Source organism: Lampetra fluviatilis, chromosome 18 (assembly GCF_964198595.1).
Source record: "Lampetra fluviatilis chromosome 18, kcLamFluv1.1, whole genome shotgun sequence".
NCBI classification, from domain to species: Eukaryota; Metazoa; Chordata; class Hyperoartia; order Petromyzontiformes; family Petromyzontidae; genus Lampetra; species Lampetra fluviatilis.
The window spans coordinates 1,943,780-1,961,966 of NC_136292.1; the positions used below are offsets into that span (position 1 = coordinate 1,943,780).

General features: G+C 42.8%; 1 protein-coding gene across 3 annotated transcripts; it reads left to right on the forward strand.

The window, feature by feature from the left end:
- The first annotated feature begins 1,794 nt into the window (after positions 1-1,794).
- Positions 1,795-17,753, forward strand: RBM25 (RNA binding motif protein 25). 3 transcript variants are annotated; one of them, XM_078864323.1, is made up of 19 exons: positions 1,795-2,211; positions 2,581-2,705; positions 3,228-3,280; positions 3,698-3,859; positions 4,402-4,459; positions 4,601-4,761; positions 5,309-5,476; positions 6,047-6,130; positions 8,525-8,970; positions 9,085-9,289; positions 9,402-9,491; positions 9,606-9,679; positions 10,104-10,248; positions 10,592-11,135; positions 13,342-13,403; positions 14,010-14,249; positions 15,085-15,183; positions 15,340-15,387; positions 16,281-17,753. In XM_078864323.1, exons 1-19 carry the CDS (start codon positions 2,156-2,158, stop codon positions 16,371-16,373), a joined length of 2,913 nt encoding a protein of 970 aa, XP_078720449.1. In that variant the 5' UTR covers positions 1,795-2,155; the 3' UTR covers positions 16,374-17,753. The 3 variants fall into 3 exon arrangements, with proteins under 3 accessions (XP_078720449.1, XP_078720447.1, XP_078720448.1); XM_078864321.1 differs by having other exon boundaries at positions 1,796-2,211; positions 10,098-10,248; XM_078864322.1 differs by having other exon boundaries at positions 1,797-2,211; positions 9,088-9,289; positions 10,098-10,248.
- The last annotated feature ends 434 nt before the right edge of the window (positions 17,754-18,187 follow it).

Sequence of the window (18,187 nt, forward strand, 5' to 3'; positions counted from 1 at the left end):
AGATCATTGTTATTTCCACCAAAAATGTTTTCTGGCAGAAGATGCATTGGCCGTTGGATTAAATGTGATTCCCTTTCCTTTAGAGCAGTTTTCTTAAGAATTAAACAGGATGAAATGTTGATGATGGCCCTGTTCATGTACAGCCCTTTAATCAATCCCTGCTGGATGAGGGCCTGTTCATGTCATGCGCGGCATGAGAGTTATATATCCAGACTTGACTTTGCTGGTTGTTGACGATGGTGGAGTACATAAATGTAGGAGCATATAAGTACTGTACAGTATTGTATTGGAATTTGCTACACTGCCCTTTTCTGTCCACAATGTCGCCGTACAGCAGCCTAAAACATCTCAGAACCAGAATCTGTATTTATACTGGAGGAATCAGATTAGCTATAAAAGCTCTTTTTCACAGATGTCCAGTAACCAACTGAGTTATGCATGGTGGTCGTCCATCCAAGCACGATCCGGGCTCAACCTGCGCAGCTTCCGAGGTATGACAAGATCGGGTGCATTTCAGGCACGTTGGTGAATTTGATCAAAGCCAGAGCAGTGATGGCTTTCCAGACATCACTTCATTGCGCGTAGAGGCTAAAGAGATAGCTTGGGTGAGAGTTGAAGGCTCCATTTTCCACCATGGGACTAAGAATTGCATTTCAATACGTGTCCCTGATAGCAGTTTTTTGTTCTTGTAATTTAAATAATTACACCACCAGGAGCTATTGCGTAACGGACCTTTCGAAAATCGCTCACCCCAGCAACGCACGAGTCACAACCGCAAAATCTCGTCAAGGCAAACGGGACGTGACGCGTGGAGGTTTTAAATGACACCGTTACATATACATAGGACTCAGACACCTTTAGGGAGTTTAACATGTAGGCTTTCGCGACCAATATCATTCATAATAGGGTTGATAGGCATTTAAAAGCACATTGACCCACTGTGGCTTTCCAATGGGTTGACAGATATTTTAAACTTAATTTCGAGCTTTCATGACTGCAGGAATTACTCTTTGATTCATCGTCAGGTACAAATGAAAGAGAAAACAAACCTAGTAAACTTAGAAATGTAATGCAATACAACACAGCGAGTCGGTCAACACAATTAACGCATAGCCTGGTTGATTACGTTCTTCCAAAGATTGCCAAATTAGAAGTTAAGTGTGACATTTGAGAGAGAGAAAAGACACAGACACAAAGACAAAGTAGGGGGCACAGGTGGTGCATCAGCCAGTCATCTCGGTCATCTCAGTCAGTTTGATCCGTGGCACCTGCTGGGCCTGCCCCGTGACCTCCTGCCAGCGGGCGTTCGACACTTCACGTGATAGCCTCAAGGTGCACATGGCCTGGCACAAGCGTCGTGGTTGTTGTATCTGTGTCATCTCTCTCTGCTTAGAAGTCTGTATCTCCGGTTTTGTGTTTTATCTCTCTCTCAAAATTAGCAATCTTTGGAAGAACGTAATCAACCAGGTTGGGCGTTGACTGTTATGTTAGCCGACTCCTCTGTGTTGTATTGCATTACATTTCTAAGTTGACTAGGTTTTGTTTCCTATTTCATTTGTACCTGACGATGATTGCTAATGTTGCAATCGAAACGTCGTATGATATTTTTTAATTTATTATTTTCTCTTTCTACGTGACTTTACCGAAAGAACCAAAGAGACATTTAAAAGCACATTGACCCACCGTGGCCACATACAATCCTACACACCTTTTGAGAGCCCACGTTTCAAAAGTCGGATTTACAAATCGCGGAATTCTTTCTTGCTGACACCTCCCTCCATCGCGCGGCCACCGTAGGTCACGTGCTCCGCCAGCCAGGCCTCCATGTTGCGTCGGTCGCGCGTTCGCTTTTAAAACGTTTCAAATCTCGGCGGCCTGGAACGTTCGCGTTTATCAAGGCGGTAGATCCACGCCCGGCTGCAAACGTTCTTTCGTAAGAACGGCAATTTTCTATATATATACAGGGGGCATACTTAGGCCGAAGTGACCGCGCGCGGGTTTTCGCGAGGCGTTTCGGTGGCGGGCGGGAGGACCACGGGCCCGCTAGGCCGCGTTTCCTGAGGCCTGCTTCGGGCTCCGCAGAGAAGAAAAGATTACAGCGGATCTTAGCGGCGATATTTTACTACGTTTCGTGAGAGTAGTCGCTACTAAGACAATGGCGCAGAATGCGAATAAGCCCAAGTCGTTGGAAGCGCGGCTGCTCGACCTGAGGTGAGGCCCCGGTGCGGAGTTGGTGAGGGGCAATTTGAATCCGGAATTAATGGAGTGCAACATTTGTTTAAATCTCAACTCAGTAACGATGTTGACACATGCGAGTGTGTGAAGAAAATGTGTGGGGTGCACCTTAATGGGTCGATATGTCCCTACGTGTATGCTTCTTTAATACATCCAATATCCACAGCGCTTTGTCGGTCTACTGCTGGGTGAGAAGAGCCTCTTGCCGAATGGCCGTTGTGTGAAGATATCTTCGCTTTATTGAACTAACGCGTGAACAAACCCGAAAACTAAACACGCGCTTGCTTTGACGTGTTATGTTGTCTCGATGACATGTGCCGCAGTAATCCATCTCGTGTTTTACAGTTGGCCTGCACAGCAGCCCATGCCTTACCCACCTCATTTAAACCGGGCACCCATGGGCATGCCTGCTCTTGGGCCTGGCATTGGCCAGTTCCCATCTTTCAGGCCTGGAGTACCTGTGCCACCAGGTGAGGAATGCACAGCACCGACTTTTCAGCAATATTACTTTCACGAGGTGTTTGTTTTACACACTGCAAGCTCGGTGTTTAATGCTATATATCCACGGTTAATCTCGTAAGAGTGAAGAGTGTTAAGTTTTTCACAAGAACTTAATCACGCTGCTTGCAGTGTCTAGAAAAAGTAAGACATAATTGCGGATGATAGTTACGTTGGAATTTTCAAACGTTTTAAAAAAATCTAGAGGATAGTATAGTTTTTCTGATTTGATATTGATATAATATTAGATCAACAAAGGCAAATCGTTTACATGCGTTAGCATTGGTAGTGCAAACATTAGTAACCTCCTACACTATTGTGTTTATGTATTCGATACAAGCATTGAATAACATACATTCTTATCAATATTTTGTTGAGATCTACCCCAAAAAAATATGTGTATTGATTTGTTTTTGTTAGTTTGTATAAAGCACATGATAAGCGAATTAATAATTCTTCAAACGCTTAATATGCATTGTTTCTGTTATGTGAAGGAACACCACTCCTGCCAGTTCCTGTGGGTTTACTGGGACCATCATCTGGCCCTGTAAGTACAGCAATTCGATTCATAATCATCAACAAGCATTCACATTTAAGCATGTATTTTCAAATCTTTACATATCTTAAGTGTCAGAGAGTCTTAATTGAAGACAGTTAAACTCAACTCTACATTTTACCAGGTAAGGCCCACTGCGTTATATAGACCTTTTTTAAAAAGCGACCTGGCTACAAATGATTGCTACGAGAAGTGGCTTATGTGGAAATTTATAGCAGCCAAATACTCGAAATGCATGTTGATTCTAAATGTGGAGGGAAAAACTGGAGGATCCGGAGAAAATCCACGCATCTACGGGGAGAACATGTAAACACCAAATATAAAACAAGCGTCAGGGTCGGGATGCAATCCACGACCTCCTGTATACCAGCGAGGTATTTAACCTCTCGCCACCGTGTGTGCATGCAGGTGCTGCTGCCCACACCCAACATACCAGCGTTACCTGTCAAGCCGCTGATGGCCCGAGTGCGTGAACGCCCCGCAGAAGAATACAACGGTCCCACCACCACTGTCTTCGTGGGCAACATCACGGACAAGGCGTCCGACGTGCTCATTCGGCAGATGCTCGCGGTATGAACTAAGATCGTTGACTTTCGCGTTTTTTTATTTCAATACACGTGCATATTTGTGTTTTCTTTTTACTAACCTATTTGCCCAAAGTGGCAACCATAGCTGACACAACGTGGTCCTTCATCCAGGAGTGGACTGATAGGGTTATAAACTCAAATGTAATTGTAATGAATAGGGGCATGAATATGATACTGTATTTAAACATTTCTGATAAAATTGTGCAATTCCTGTTATTGAATAAGACTTCATGCACTGCATGCAAACCCTAGGTGCTCAAGTGTTTATAGGCAACTGTATTCTTTTCTGATTAGACCGGCTGACTGCCCAGGAATATATTGTAATATGAAGTTTGAACCAAGGAAGGAATATACATATTTTTGCTTTGTACACTTTTAACCAGGATCTTTTGTTAGAAATGTAACTTATAGTTTCGTACTTTTGTGTGATAAGTTCATGCCAGATAAGTGGTTAACAAAGAAGAAACTACCTAACAGTGGTGTGGTAGTCTGTGCACTCACCTGCCAAATCACTCTCTCTTGCAGAAATGTGGGACTGTTGTGACCTGGAAAAGGGTACAAGGTGCCTCGGGAAAACAACAGGGTAAGATAATCATTGAAAGTTTTCATTGCACTACAGATCGGTGAAACATTGTTTATATTTTAAGAAAAATATTGAATGTCCATAAACATCCTTGTCATGATATTCACACTTGAGCATGCATGTTTGTCTTGTGCATTGCAGCATTTGGCTTTTGTGAGTACAGCGAGCCGGCGTCTTCCTTGCGTGCCATACGCTTGTTACACGACTTTCAGCTGGGAGACAAGAAGCTGCTGGTGAAAGTAGATGCCAAGACCAAGGCACAGCTCGAGGAGTGGAAGGCTAAGAAGATGGGTACCAACGGGGTAGGTGAATGGGTGTGCATGTGCGGACTTCTATAATGCTCACAATAATAATGTGTATAATGGAAAGCATTTGGGAAGGAAAGTGTTTCTTTCAAAATGTTGGTTTAGCCTTTTGGCCGAAGTTGATAATAGAATAAGTGACTTTTGCAATTTGTTCACTTGTTTTCCTGTACAATTTTGCATGTAACAATTGAGTAATGAACATCAATGAGGAATTACAATTATGTGTCTGGCCAGGATGATACATTTTCTTTATTAATTCTTGCCCATGTTTGTATTTTAGAAATAGTTTTTTTCGGTCTGGATTTGAATTGAAGTTGTGAGCAAATAATTACAATAGTTAAAATAACGTGCTGAGACTAGGTTATAAGGTCAGCAATCCTCATGGAATTGAAATGGTTTATTAATATCAATTGAAGTTGGAAAATCTGCCATTGTCTTTATCATTTGTATTGTCATGCAGTTCTACTCTTAGGTTTTTTCGGTAAATTCACGTAGGTAATCTGTAGCCCTGTCTCATTTTGCTGTGATCCTGCCTCATTGGCAGGAGGCAAAAACTGAGGAGGATGCAGAGGAGCTGGATGAGGTTACACAGAAGCTGGACCAGACGGCGAAGGAGGCCCTAGACCAGCTGCTCGTCGACTTCTCCAATGATCTCAAGGCTACCACGGAGGCACCCAAGCGGCGGCGCAGAGACAAAAAGGATGATTTATCGGTAAATATCACAGTTGCCATGTAACAATACGCAAAACTTGGGTAGCATTGTATGATCTGTACAGCTTCTTGTGCAAATTGATTGAAGATACTTAATCGAAAAGTAAATGTGACACTACTCTTTGGGCAAAAAATCAACGTGCACAAGAAATAAATGAAGTGGTAAATGAATAGGAGGATATGATGTTTGTCAGTGCTATAAGACCATTGAATGTAAGTACATCTATTGGTGTGCATATAAATATGAAGCACAGATTTTATCTGCCTTTTAAACCTGTTGGAACAATGCATTGGAAACAGAAAACCATCTACATTTTACATTAGAAACATTGTTTTAGAGCTATTTACTGACCTTTCCGTATTTGTGATGTGAGCTGGTTGATAGGAATATTAGGAACTCAATGCATATGCATGTTATACTGAAATATTGAGACATGTCGTGTACAATGAGAGTCATACAACAGGTTATCAAAATAGATCAAAACTGTGAAGTAGTTGGCCAGTGTCTATTCACATGTTGATTTCAGATGATTAGATATGTTTACCTTTTCTTCCTGGTTTATCATTTCAGGAGGACCTCAACAAAATGGAGATTGAAGAAGAGAAAAAAGACCTCATTTCCCGCGAGATCAGCAAATTTCGCGACACACACAAGGTAGTTCCACAACATTTGCACAAACAATATCACAGTAGTATTTAAACGAGAATATGTAACCGATGCTTTTGGGATATTTAGTTCATTGGTATGGACCATATTAAAAGGATTGGGTCCTAAATCATTGTCATTCTTTACATAACAAAATATAAATTGGGTGAAAACTAGAGTCCTACCTCTCACTTGAAAATCAAAGATGTGTGTCATCTTACTTCACTTGGCCTGCATGCTTGGAGTTTGACATCGCCAAACTTGTTTGCACTACATGAACTCTATGTGTTAGCAATTACGCAGTGCACACGCATGACATTCACACAAGTCACTGAAGTAGTCTCATTTGGCCAAACAATGCAGCTAAATTCAAAAGTGTGTTGTGCAGTGGAAAGTGTTTAGTCTAATCTGCTTGAGTACAAATGAGGCTGAATGTCTTTTAATAGCTGATCTGTTCATTGACCCCATCATTACAATAGAGAACAGTGGGTGTGACATAAAGCAAGGACAAGCTTTTCTACTTGTCGAATCGTGCTGTTGCCTGCCAGAATGTAAGTACCGGCTTCTCTTTCTTGAATGAGAATGGACACCCCCTGAAGCGGAGGCAGGCTGACCCAGAGGGGTAGAGGTTTGTGTTGTGATTGCCTTGGTTTTAGCGATTAAGTTTTCAGTCCACAAGGCCGCTGGGAAGAAACACGTTGGAGATGGAAAAAAAAACCTCCTGCAGCATCAGTTGCTGCAATTGATGGTGTTGTGTAATGCAGATTCTGGTAAGCACAGTATTGCCTTACAGGTGCAGCCTCTGCAAGTCTTTGCATGTTACTGACAGTGAAAAGTACTGGGACAGGTATGGACAGACTTAAAGGTTGGGGGCAGGGGGTGTCCATTTCAAAGTCTCTTTCCCGGTGACCTGAAGATGCATTTAAGGTATGTGTTGCGTCACATCACTGCTTACCCACCACATTCATACCTTACAGGCCAATTGCATCCACATATACTTGATTTTACATATCAAAGTAGTTTAAAATTTACACATTATTATAAATCGTCACTTCATTCAGAAATCCCATTTTCTCCAATCATCACTGACTACAGTTAATCGTCTCTTATGACATCATTTTTCTAGCAGGTTGCTATGTCATTGAGGAGGTGATAGCTTTAACAAACTGCTACAAAATCACCCAGGTGTAATATCCTTGCCGCAGCCTCTACAAATCTCAAACTGGTTATGTTTTTAATATCTGGAGCTTAAAAAAAAAATATATATATAGTCCTGCAGCGAATTGTATCGTTTTTCAATATTAAATAAAATAAATTAACATGACAGTTATGCTTATTGCATGACATTTACTTTTCTAACATTCATTATAACTTGTATAACAATATATTCATGTCGGTTATAACTGGTACTTATGTGTGAAAGCTCTCAACAACGAGACTTGGCAGAATACCATTGAGTAGTCTGAATAGGAAATCACGTACAACACACGTAAAAAAAAAATCACATTCCCAAACTATTTTCACTACCATCAAGTTTGCTACACTCTCATCTTGCACTTTCACACCTTTTGGCACCAGAAATCTGCAATGAAGACCCAGCCGGTGAGTGCTTTTGATTTTGGTCTGTTGCTGGTGACTTCATGCGCCGAGTGTGCACGGAGTTTCCGCAGAGCGGTGTGTTGCAATGTTTAACCCTTCTTACCCCTACAGGATGGCCAATGGGAACTCCTGATGGCAACTTTTGTCTGCTTTTTATGCTTGCATTGAGATGGAAACTAACCATTTTTGAAAGAAAAAAAAAGAGCTACAAGCAGTAACTTTAACCCATTTGTCCTTTGCCCCCCTTATGTGCTTGAAGTGACGAGATATTATCTTGGTGATTGCTAGGCAGTCTGTGTGTACTGTACGATACATTGAATGTCGCAGGTTGGGCCTCCGCACCTGGGTGCACCTTGAAGCGGCGCCCTGTCCCGCCTCCTCTGAGTGAATCCTCATGCAGGCAACCGTAGGGACTGCCATTGTGCAAGTGTACATGCTCCGCTAGTTGCATCGCGCGGGGGGTATCCCCCTGCAGTGCATTTTAAGTGGGGGCACACTGCGCACCGTTGTACATGCATTCCAACATTCATCATTTGCATACGGGTGGGCTGTACTTAAGTTTACATGTAGGATTGTTTATTTATATTTTTAGAAAATAATTTAACTCCACATTGATGTAAAATAAAGAAAATAAAGAAATGTTTCGTAAAGCTTTTACGTAAAATGTTAACGGTAATTATAAAAGTTTAAAAGTGATTTTTTAAAATGGAAATTCTCAATTAGTCAGTTAGATTCATTGTGCTATCTTGACACAGTTGTAAATTGACAAAGGTGTTAACTGTTTTGGCATTTTCTCTTGCGCAGAAACTCGAGGAAGAGCGCGAGAGGCAGCAAGAGCAAGAGCGCGACCGTGACAGGGAAAAAGAGCGCGAGCGAGAGAAAGATAAAGATCGGGAGAGAAACAGGGAGAGGGATAAGGACAAGGAGAAGGAGCGTGATCGCGTAGACAAGGACAAAGAGCGGGACAGGGACAAGGAGCGTCGGGAAGAGCGCGAGAAGGAGCGCGATCGTGACAAGGACTCGCACCGGGACAAGGACGTTCACCGGGACCGGCGTGACCGGGGGGACCGTGGGGACCGGGGGGACCGCGAGAAGGAGCGGGAGAAGGAACGTGAGCGCGAGAGGGAGCGTGAGAAGGAGCGCGAGAGGGAGCGGGAACGTGAGCGCGAGAGGGAGCGGGAACGGGAGCGCGAGAAGGAGCGGGAGCAGCGCGAGCGGGAGAGGGAGCGGGAGCGGCGCAGCACTTCCAAGTAAGGCAACACCGCACCGTGGATTGATTGGTGTCGGTGCCGTTGTCGGTGCAGCACGAGCTTGCCCTCCTGTCACACTGCTGACGATGTGTGGGCGTGTTCCGTGTCTCTCAGTAGAGATAGCAGGGATCGGGAGAAGAGGCGCGAGACCCGTGAGCCACGTGAACCACGTGAACCACGTGAGACACGTGAACCACGTGAAGCACGTGAACCACGCGAGACACGCGAGCCGCGGGACAAGGAAGAGGACGAAGAGGAGTTGCACGAAAGGCGGAAACTGGAGCGTCGTCTTCGTGAGAAAGAAGCCGCCTATCAGGAGGTGGGTTTTGGCGAAAGCCGAGAGAGCGGTGTGGTTTACTGACCAGTACGGCAGCCATTACGTAACCACATCTTGTGTGCATTTTATCTAAATAACACGTTTTTCTTTATAGCGCCTAAAAAACTGGGAGACCCGCGAGAAGAAGAAAGCGCGGGACTATGAAAAGGAGATGGAGCGCGAGGCAGAGAGGCGGCGAGAAATGGTGAACGCATGTTTGCACTTTTCATCACACTCAGGCAGGGCCGTGCAAAGGGGCGGTCGCCCCTCTTTGCCTAGACCCTGAGGACAGCAACTCACGCGCTGATTGTGTTCACAGGCAAAGGAAGCTAAACGCTTGAAGGAGTTTTTGGAAGATTACGATGATGACCGAGATGATCCCAAGTACTACAAGTAAGACAACACTTGGCTGACATTAATACATTATAACACTGATGACCAAATCACCATGAATGTTCCAAATCTGGGCATATTACACAAGGTAAACAGTTTTGAGACTGGTTAGTACTTGGATGGCAGATTCCCAGGAAATACCAGGTCTTGTTGGCTTGGAATCTCAGGTGGTCAGGAATTAACTGTGCAGCAATTGATTATTCAATCTATTTGTGTGGAGCTGTGGGTTTTACCCTCTTATGCATCGGCTCTCTCTGGGTTGTCCAACTTCCTCCCAATTACTATATACCAGTGAATGGAATTGGGCAAATAACCCATCTGAGGCTTTTCTGGCAAAATAATTGAAATTTCATGATGGCAGCTCTTATTACGGTGGTGAATTAAGTGAGGCACAATATGGGTTTCAACGCTGTGTTAGGGGCAGTGCTCTGCAGAAGAGGCAGTGGGATCGCGTGAAGGAGGTGGAGTCGGATGACCGTGACCGCAAGCGCGAACGAGAGGAGCTGGAGGAGATACGCAAGAGACTTGTGGAGGAGGGACACCCGGATCCCGATGGAGAGATCAAACGGGTGCGTCTCATACCACACCCATGCTGTGCTCATTCCGCCTATCGACATTGCTGTGCGTGTGTACAGCGTTCTGTTGTAAGGTCACTGCTCATACATTTCCTGTTGCATTTATGACTAAAGAAATACAAATACACCAGCCTTCACGACCAATACTAACAATAATTACCCTCACTATCATTTTAATTGGGTGACTCAATTCTTGAAACTAAATAAAAAAAAACAGGCAAATTTAACCTTAGAAAAGGAAAATGGTTTGGGGGTGGGGGGGAGGGAGAAAATTTACTTGGCACTTGAAAATAACAAATTAATTTTTAAAACTAAAGTATATGCCCACTCCTTACAGCAAATGGAGAAGGAAGCAGAGAAGGAAAACAAGCCGCCCATCAAGGAGGAGTCTGACCACGAGGAGGAGCGTGTTGAGCGTGGCGAGCGAGGCGAGCGAGGCGACCGCGTTGAGCGTGGCGAGCGAGGCGACCGCGTTGAGCGTGGCGAGCGAGGCGACAGGAAGCAGCTCCTGGACTCCGACGAGCGCAGCCGCCCGGCCAAGGACTCGAGCGACGACGAAGACGTAACCGCCGCCGACAACGATGACGACGAAGATGACGATCGTGGGGACGAGGAGAGCGGCGGTGGTACCCGCCGGGAGCCAGCTACGCGAGACACGGACAGCGACGCAGACAGGAAGCCTCCTCGCTTTGTGGAGAAGCTGCGTCCGATCGGGGCACAGGCGGCAGTGGAGCCGTCGGAATCGTCTGCGAGCAGCCACCCGTCGCCTGCGTCGCCGCAGGAAGAGTCGCCGCGCGGAATCATCATCCCGCACGAGAACTCGCCCACGCGCAGCCAGCCCGACGAGAAGGACAAGAAGCCCAAGCTGAGCCTCAAATTGAGTAAGTGAAATGGAGCGCGCTGTCAGATGCGCTTCAGCGACCGTCTGGAACGCTCTTCCGATTAGCACGGTTGGCTACGAACGGTGCGACAAACATACACACTCTGGGAGAGATGATCCAGTTTAATATAAAACTGTAATGTTGTGTTGCAATTTGGGATTCACGCTTTCGGAAACTGGCCAAGTTCATCGTAATGTTGACCAAAACTTTACAATCATGGCCTCTAGGTGACATCATTAGGTGTGATGTAATCTTTCAGTGGCACGTCATGCGCCATGTGACGTGATTTCATTGTGCAGTCAAGACATTGTTATAAATTGAAGAAAATATTTCAGAGACTAAACGCATTGGAAAACATTACTGAAAAATATGCATATGCAAACGTTTTACTTTTAATAACAGTCAATTCTTGATTGTGTAGGGCAATGGAGGAGAGGGGTGGCTTGGATAAATATAAACATGAATAATGCAAAACATGTAAATTTGGTTATAAAAAAGTATTTATGTATTCCTTAACTAGTATGGGGGTAAACATGTAAGAAATGCATCTATTTTACCGCTTCTTAAAGTAATCACTTGCCCATGTATGTGCGGTTATAAAACTACACTGAGTTACTGCCTGGATGAGTGAGGAGCAGCGAATAATTAAACCAGTACGGGTAAAAATATGGTATTTTATTCGCTTTATCACAAGCATGGTTAATCCACCCACTGATAATCGAGTTAACTAGTGCAGTTCTATGACTTAAGACATATTTCAAACACTGTAAACACGTTTGTACAATTATTAAATGGACTTCTTCTACTTGGATCTAGTGTGTCAACCAATTCGGACTTTAATTGAGGTAGAACTAATTTATCTACCTTTCTCATTAAAATAGAAATGCTTATTTAATGCCATGGTGTCAGATGTATTCAGACATACTGGCTTTTTCATCCATGCTATGGAATTGATGCCGAATTAATCTTAGTTCATGTCACCTTGCATATAGAAGACATATTTTAGAAAACAAGAGATATAGTTACTTTCAAAGTGACAAAAATGTCTGTTATGAGGATGATTTTGAAGTTTTGACTAAAGTTGCCTAATTTGTGGAATTGCCCATTATTAATATAGTGATTCAAAGTCTCGTGTGCAAACGATATGTGGAATGTTTCATTTGATACTGTGAATTGTTCAGGCTATATGCACATAATGTTACATGGAATAGAATCAGTTTTAATTTCGTGAATATTGTATGCAAATGCTTTCCCTGTTGCTGTTGATCAGAACCAATAAGACAAGACTCAAGAGATCAGAGAAATGAGATGGTTATCCGCAGTACAGACTAGTTGACTTCAAATGAATTAGACGAGCCATAAGAGACTGACGGCACAAAGAATAGATTTTTGAATCAAATGTTCCAGAATAGTGACATTTCATTGAATCGTTGCATTTCTCGTCCATGCTCTCATGAGCAAGTTCAGGTGCTCACCTCTAACTGAGCTTATGATGTAAATTGTACATTCATATGACGTCCCCTTCCTATTGAGGACAAAGTGTATAGAACTTATGGACCCTCAAGGCATGATGGTTTAGTGATCTTATAACTAGAATTGAACTCGTGATCTCTAGATTGAGTCAGTAATTTCTGCATTAAAAATACATAATTGGGCAATAAGTACTTTTGATTTGGTAGGAAACCACAATTTGTTTCATTGAAACAATATTCTGAAGTCTGCATAAAGTTGCTAGTAAATTACTTGTTGTGCTGTCACGCAATGGAAATGTTGTCATCGTGTATTGTCCAATGCATATGATAATAGCTCGGTGATACACTAACCTCATCTCAACAGTACTGCATCACATCGTCACCTTGCACATCATTCATATCTTTCTCTGCCAGGCACCTCTTCTCTCTCGCATCAGGTTTTACGTAGCCTTGGCAGCTATTATATGTGGAAAATTTAATTATACTCAATATTGAATGCATACCTTTTAAAAAAGAGCTTTAATTTGTGTATTTATTTTCCATGTTTTCATCTTTTCAAAGTAAAGGCGCAATGAATGGATTGCCACATATGCACGCAGCAGCAGCACACGTTTGATTTATTACGCATATCGATGACGTTCATCAATCACCATAATGGATGTGTGTGATTTACTGTGTTCGTTTTATGTGTCGTGCTCGTTTTTTCCAACATTGCCTTTTTAATTCGCCCACAGCCGGCTCAAACAACAGCCCAATGTCACTGGGATCGGGGAACGTGAAGCGGAAGAAGCTCAAGGTAATTTCTTGGTGGCCAAACTTTCTGCCAAACCATGCACCCTCCTATTCCTCCAACAGTGATTTGGTGGTTACAGTTGCTTTTTACATTTCTATTTTTTTTCATGCAGGCCATTGTATGCCACCTACACCCATTGTGTTAATGACAAAGCTACACTTTTTATATGATGAGAGTGCAGTGCACTTTCGCTAATGCACCGGTTGCATTACACGGGGCTGATTTTTATCTCGTACTTATGCAGTCCTTTTGTCGATCCACTCTCGCTGGATTGGGGCCTTGCTTTGTGTTGTGTGTAATGGGTGCTATTTGACAATGCTGGCCAGTACAGCTTGGTGAAGTTGGGAGGGTAAGTACAGTATAGCAACAGATTTTTCTGTACTACCCTCTGCTACCGTTTACCCGACAGCACCTGTTTATAAATGGTGGTCACCTAAGTCCTGTCCAGGCTGAACCCTCCTTAGCTTCTGAGATCTGATGAGATCAGATGCATTCTGCGTTGTTTTGGTTTGAGGGTTTTTGCCTTTTCTGTTTTTAAATTCTAGAAAAGGTCTTAGAGTGACACTGCAGGAGCCGTCCATTGCCCGTAACACAAATGCGCTCTCCCAGGATAACATCTTCTCCAACGAAGACGACGAGGACAACGAGGAGGCGCCCAAGCGGCGCAAGCTCGTGCCTCTGGACTTCACGGAGGAGGAGCGAGCGAGCGTCTCCACGGATCTGCCGAGCAACAAGAATGTGGCGTCGAGCGAAGAGAAGCGCAAGCACATCAAGAGCCTCATCGAGAAGATCCCCACTGCCAAGCCCGAGCTCTTCGCCTACACTCTTGACTGGACCATGGTTGATTCGGTGAGCGTGCACATGCGCGTCGACGTGCATGCGTGCATCTTTTGTCAATGGATGGTCACTCAATCCAATATTTATATGGCGTACTTAACATCAGAGGACTGTGTGGCAAATAAACTTTACATTAATGGCCAAAATTAGGGTTTCCTCCACACACCGTAGGTCATGGGGGCTATTTAACCATACTTTGCAATTATGGTCAGTGCAGATTGGTGAAGGTGTCGGTACAATACAACAGGGGATTTTTCTGCACTGCTTCCTATTGACAGCCGCTTCTGCAGCAGCTTGCACCACCCAGTTTTATGCATGATGGTTGCCATCCAATTACAATGCAATCTCAAGCCTGCTTAGTTGCCCCAATGTATTATGAGGTTGGGCATATTCTGGGTGATTTGTTCACAGTCACATCTTGTGCAAATGCTTCATCTGTCTACATTGGGGTAGCTATGTAGTCAATGCGGTGAAGTCCATTGGAATTATTTCCATTTGTAACTTAACTTTGACTTCATGATGGTAATTTGCTCAATGAATGTTAAAATATGAAATGTACTGTTAAGTTATGTGTAACTAAAGAGTTATATTAATGTGTTCATATGGTGGCAGACATTGGCAGATTCCCAGATTTAGAGAGCGATTCACATTGGTTAAATGTCTCCCTCCTGCTGGAGCGAGATGCAACTAAGCCTGCCAAATGAGCAAAACCCTGGGTGGGGTTTACACGACACTATTCAATGTATTTTCTCTTCGTATTGTGTAGTAGTGTTTGCAGACTACTACACACACTCGGGATAATTTTGTTTTCAGACGCTGTTGATGAAGTTTTTCTTCTTTGTTGCAGACTCTTATGGAGCGGCGAGTGAAGCCTTGGATCAACAAGAAAATCATTGAGTACATTGGAGAGGAGGAACCGACGTTGGTTGAGTTCATATGTACTAAGGTAGGTTGGTAAATGTTAGCATTCTCTTCTCATCATGATTTATGTTCACCATTGTGTACACGGCCATTATTTCCAATTTCGCTGCTGCTGTCAAATGTAACTGATCGTCTCGTATTGCATTTCTGACTCGGGTGTTGATATTTTGTTCCGTTGCAGATTTTGGCCCACAGTGCCCCACAGAGCATCCTCGACGATGTGTCAATGGTGAGTTCAGGTTTCATTTTTTACAATTTGTGATTCTGTAACACACGTCTGAATTCAGGCACATGGAGCGCAGGTAATTGTTGACAAGCAGTTGGATGATTTATGAGAGAAGTGTTTTGCGGTGAACTGCGTGTACTTGCTGAATGCATTTGGGGGTTAGCATGTGCTATTTTGGTCAGGCATTTTAGATTACACTGTACAATTTTAAATGGCAAGGTCATAAAGGGCACATTAATTAAATGTCTTGCAGTGCTGAACTTTGCAGATTAATCCAAGGGTAAAATATACACTGTAGGTTTTTATTGGTCATGTGAAAATCTAGAAATTCAATGGTGCTTCCGGCAATAAGCAATAGCCGAATGGCATTGCACTGATTAGTGCAACAGAATGTTTATGTCAGGAAATGTAATCACTCAAGACAGATGTGTATTATTTTTGCAGAAAGTGCAATAAATATCAATGCTTTAGTGGGAACTCTAGTATGGTCACTCTCGTAGCCTCAAGCACCATGAGCGTCACTCACAAATGTGATTTTCTTATTTAGACCGACAACTTGCCTGCTGTATATATTCAGAAACGTTCTTGTTTTGCAAGACGTTGAAGAGGGGTTTATCCTCTTGTAACTTACAATTGGCAGATAACATGTGCCAGATATGACACGTCTCCTTTACATCAAGGTTGGTGTTTCCACATGAAAGGAGGGTTGTGGGCAGGGGTGGGTGAACTGAACATTTTAGACATCTCAAGGTAGAGAGAGGAATTGGGTGGATGTTTTGCCCATTAAAATTATGGAGTTTCAAATTGCTAAAACACTTCTTGTGAATGCCCATGATGGCTTAATTTTGTGCATTCATCCTAATTTCTATGCATCTTTTTCATCTTGTCCCATGCAGGTGCTGGATGATGAGGCAGAGGTGTTTGTGGTGAAGATGTGGAGGTTGCTCATCTATGAAACGGAAGCCAAGAAGTTTGGGCTTGTGAAATGAAAGCTTCACGTTCAGCCTGGCTCCTCTTGCCAGATCTGTGGCTGTCACCTTTTGGACCATAGTGGTTCAACGTTTTTTTTACTGTTTCGGTTTTCTGTTTTACCAGGTGTGCTCACATAGAACTGGATTATCCACATTGATAGAATGTAGCCTGATTTCAGAGCCATAAGTCTGACATGAAGTGGCTTATGATTCGATGTTGCATGTGAAAAGGATACAATGTCAAGCAGCTACCAGAACTATCAGAATGAAATCAATTGGTGCCTATACGATATCTGAATCCCATTTGTGAAGGCAGGAATCAATGTACAGGGAATGTGTTTTCTGTCGAATAAAGCAGTGTAAATGATTTTCTTTTTGCTTGGGTTATGATAAAAAACTATAATTTTAAACATTTTGCAAATTTGATGTCCATAAATTACTGTCATTACATGGATTGCATTTGAATTTGGCTTTTTCAATGATAAAAAATAACTTTATTTGCAAAAACGCTTATTCAACAGAATAATTGTGTTGTTTTATACACTGTGGGGTGGGTAATTGGGACATGTACAGTTTTAACGACTGTTTAAGTTTGGTTTGACAACATTCAAATTAACCATGTGAATGTCATCTTGCAAACTGGCTGGAAATGTTAAAGCGCCTCAAGTTTTTCACATTAAAACACACTCCAATTGGCACATACACACTTGTATCTATAAAATTTGATTAACGAAAGGACATCGTCGTGTCTGAAGTGCATTGTTTCAAAGTTGGTGATAATTTCTTTTAATTGAGATTGAAATTCAGCACCAAGAGCTAATGTTTTTTTTCTGTTTTGCGTTTGGCACCAAATGTCTGCAGCATTAGCTGGAAACTTACTCACAATACGAATTTCAAATAAGATGTGGGAATGTGTGTGCATATACATACTATATTTTGGGTTTTGATTTTACCCCCTCTGCTGTTGTGGTAGCAACTTGTTGGTGAAGCAACTCAACGGAGCAGGTGAAAGGAACATTTTATATCACAGCTGAACCCTGTTGATATGAATGCATGACCATGCATTTGTATTACACACATCCACTGCAATTTTGGCTGTGCGCAGTTTAAATTACTCCAGACGTTTTGTAAATATCGATGATTTCTCTTTCATGACTTGAATAGATAAGAAAGCTGTGGTGGATAATGGCTATGATTTGCATCGACTGCAAGAGTATGTGGTAATTCCTGTCAGGGTAATTTTTGTTTTTTTTGTTTCGGTAGCCTGTGTCATCAATTTGCTTTTTACAGTATTTGCAGTCCACGCCTGAATAAACTTTGTAAGTTTCGATATGTGGCTGAGTACGGTTGTCCAAATGAAAATTAAAGACATGACTGCGGATGCAATACTGTGATAAATGGTACTCGCTTGGATTTATCAGTTAATGCACTTCCATTAGCCATTTGAATGTGCAGAATTTGTACCAATCGCATCGTAAATTGTGCATGAAAACAACTTCCAAAGGTGACCCGACAAATTTCAATGCATAGTTAACCTTTGAAATCCACCACGTCTCCTCGACTATAACTTCCATCGCTTCAATTTTGTTTGATGGGGATGTACTCGAGTTTCACATGCATTGGCATTTACTTAAAACGTAGGCGGCTTTTGAGGTGTAAACGTATCTCAATATAACCTACCCTCGCCTAAGCTGTGTTCTGCTTGCGTTGACCCCAGGCGCGTAATGTTTAAATGCATAAACGGACATCAGATGGGACTGCTTTGCATTAATTGCATTTTGGGTTAAATTCCCAACGTCCGCAAAATCGCGGTTTAATTCACTGTTATGAAA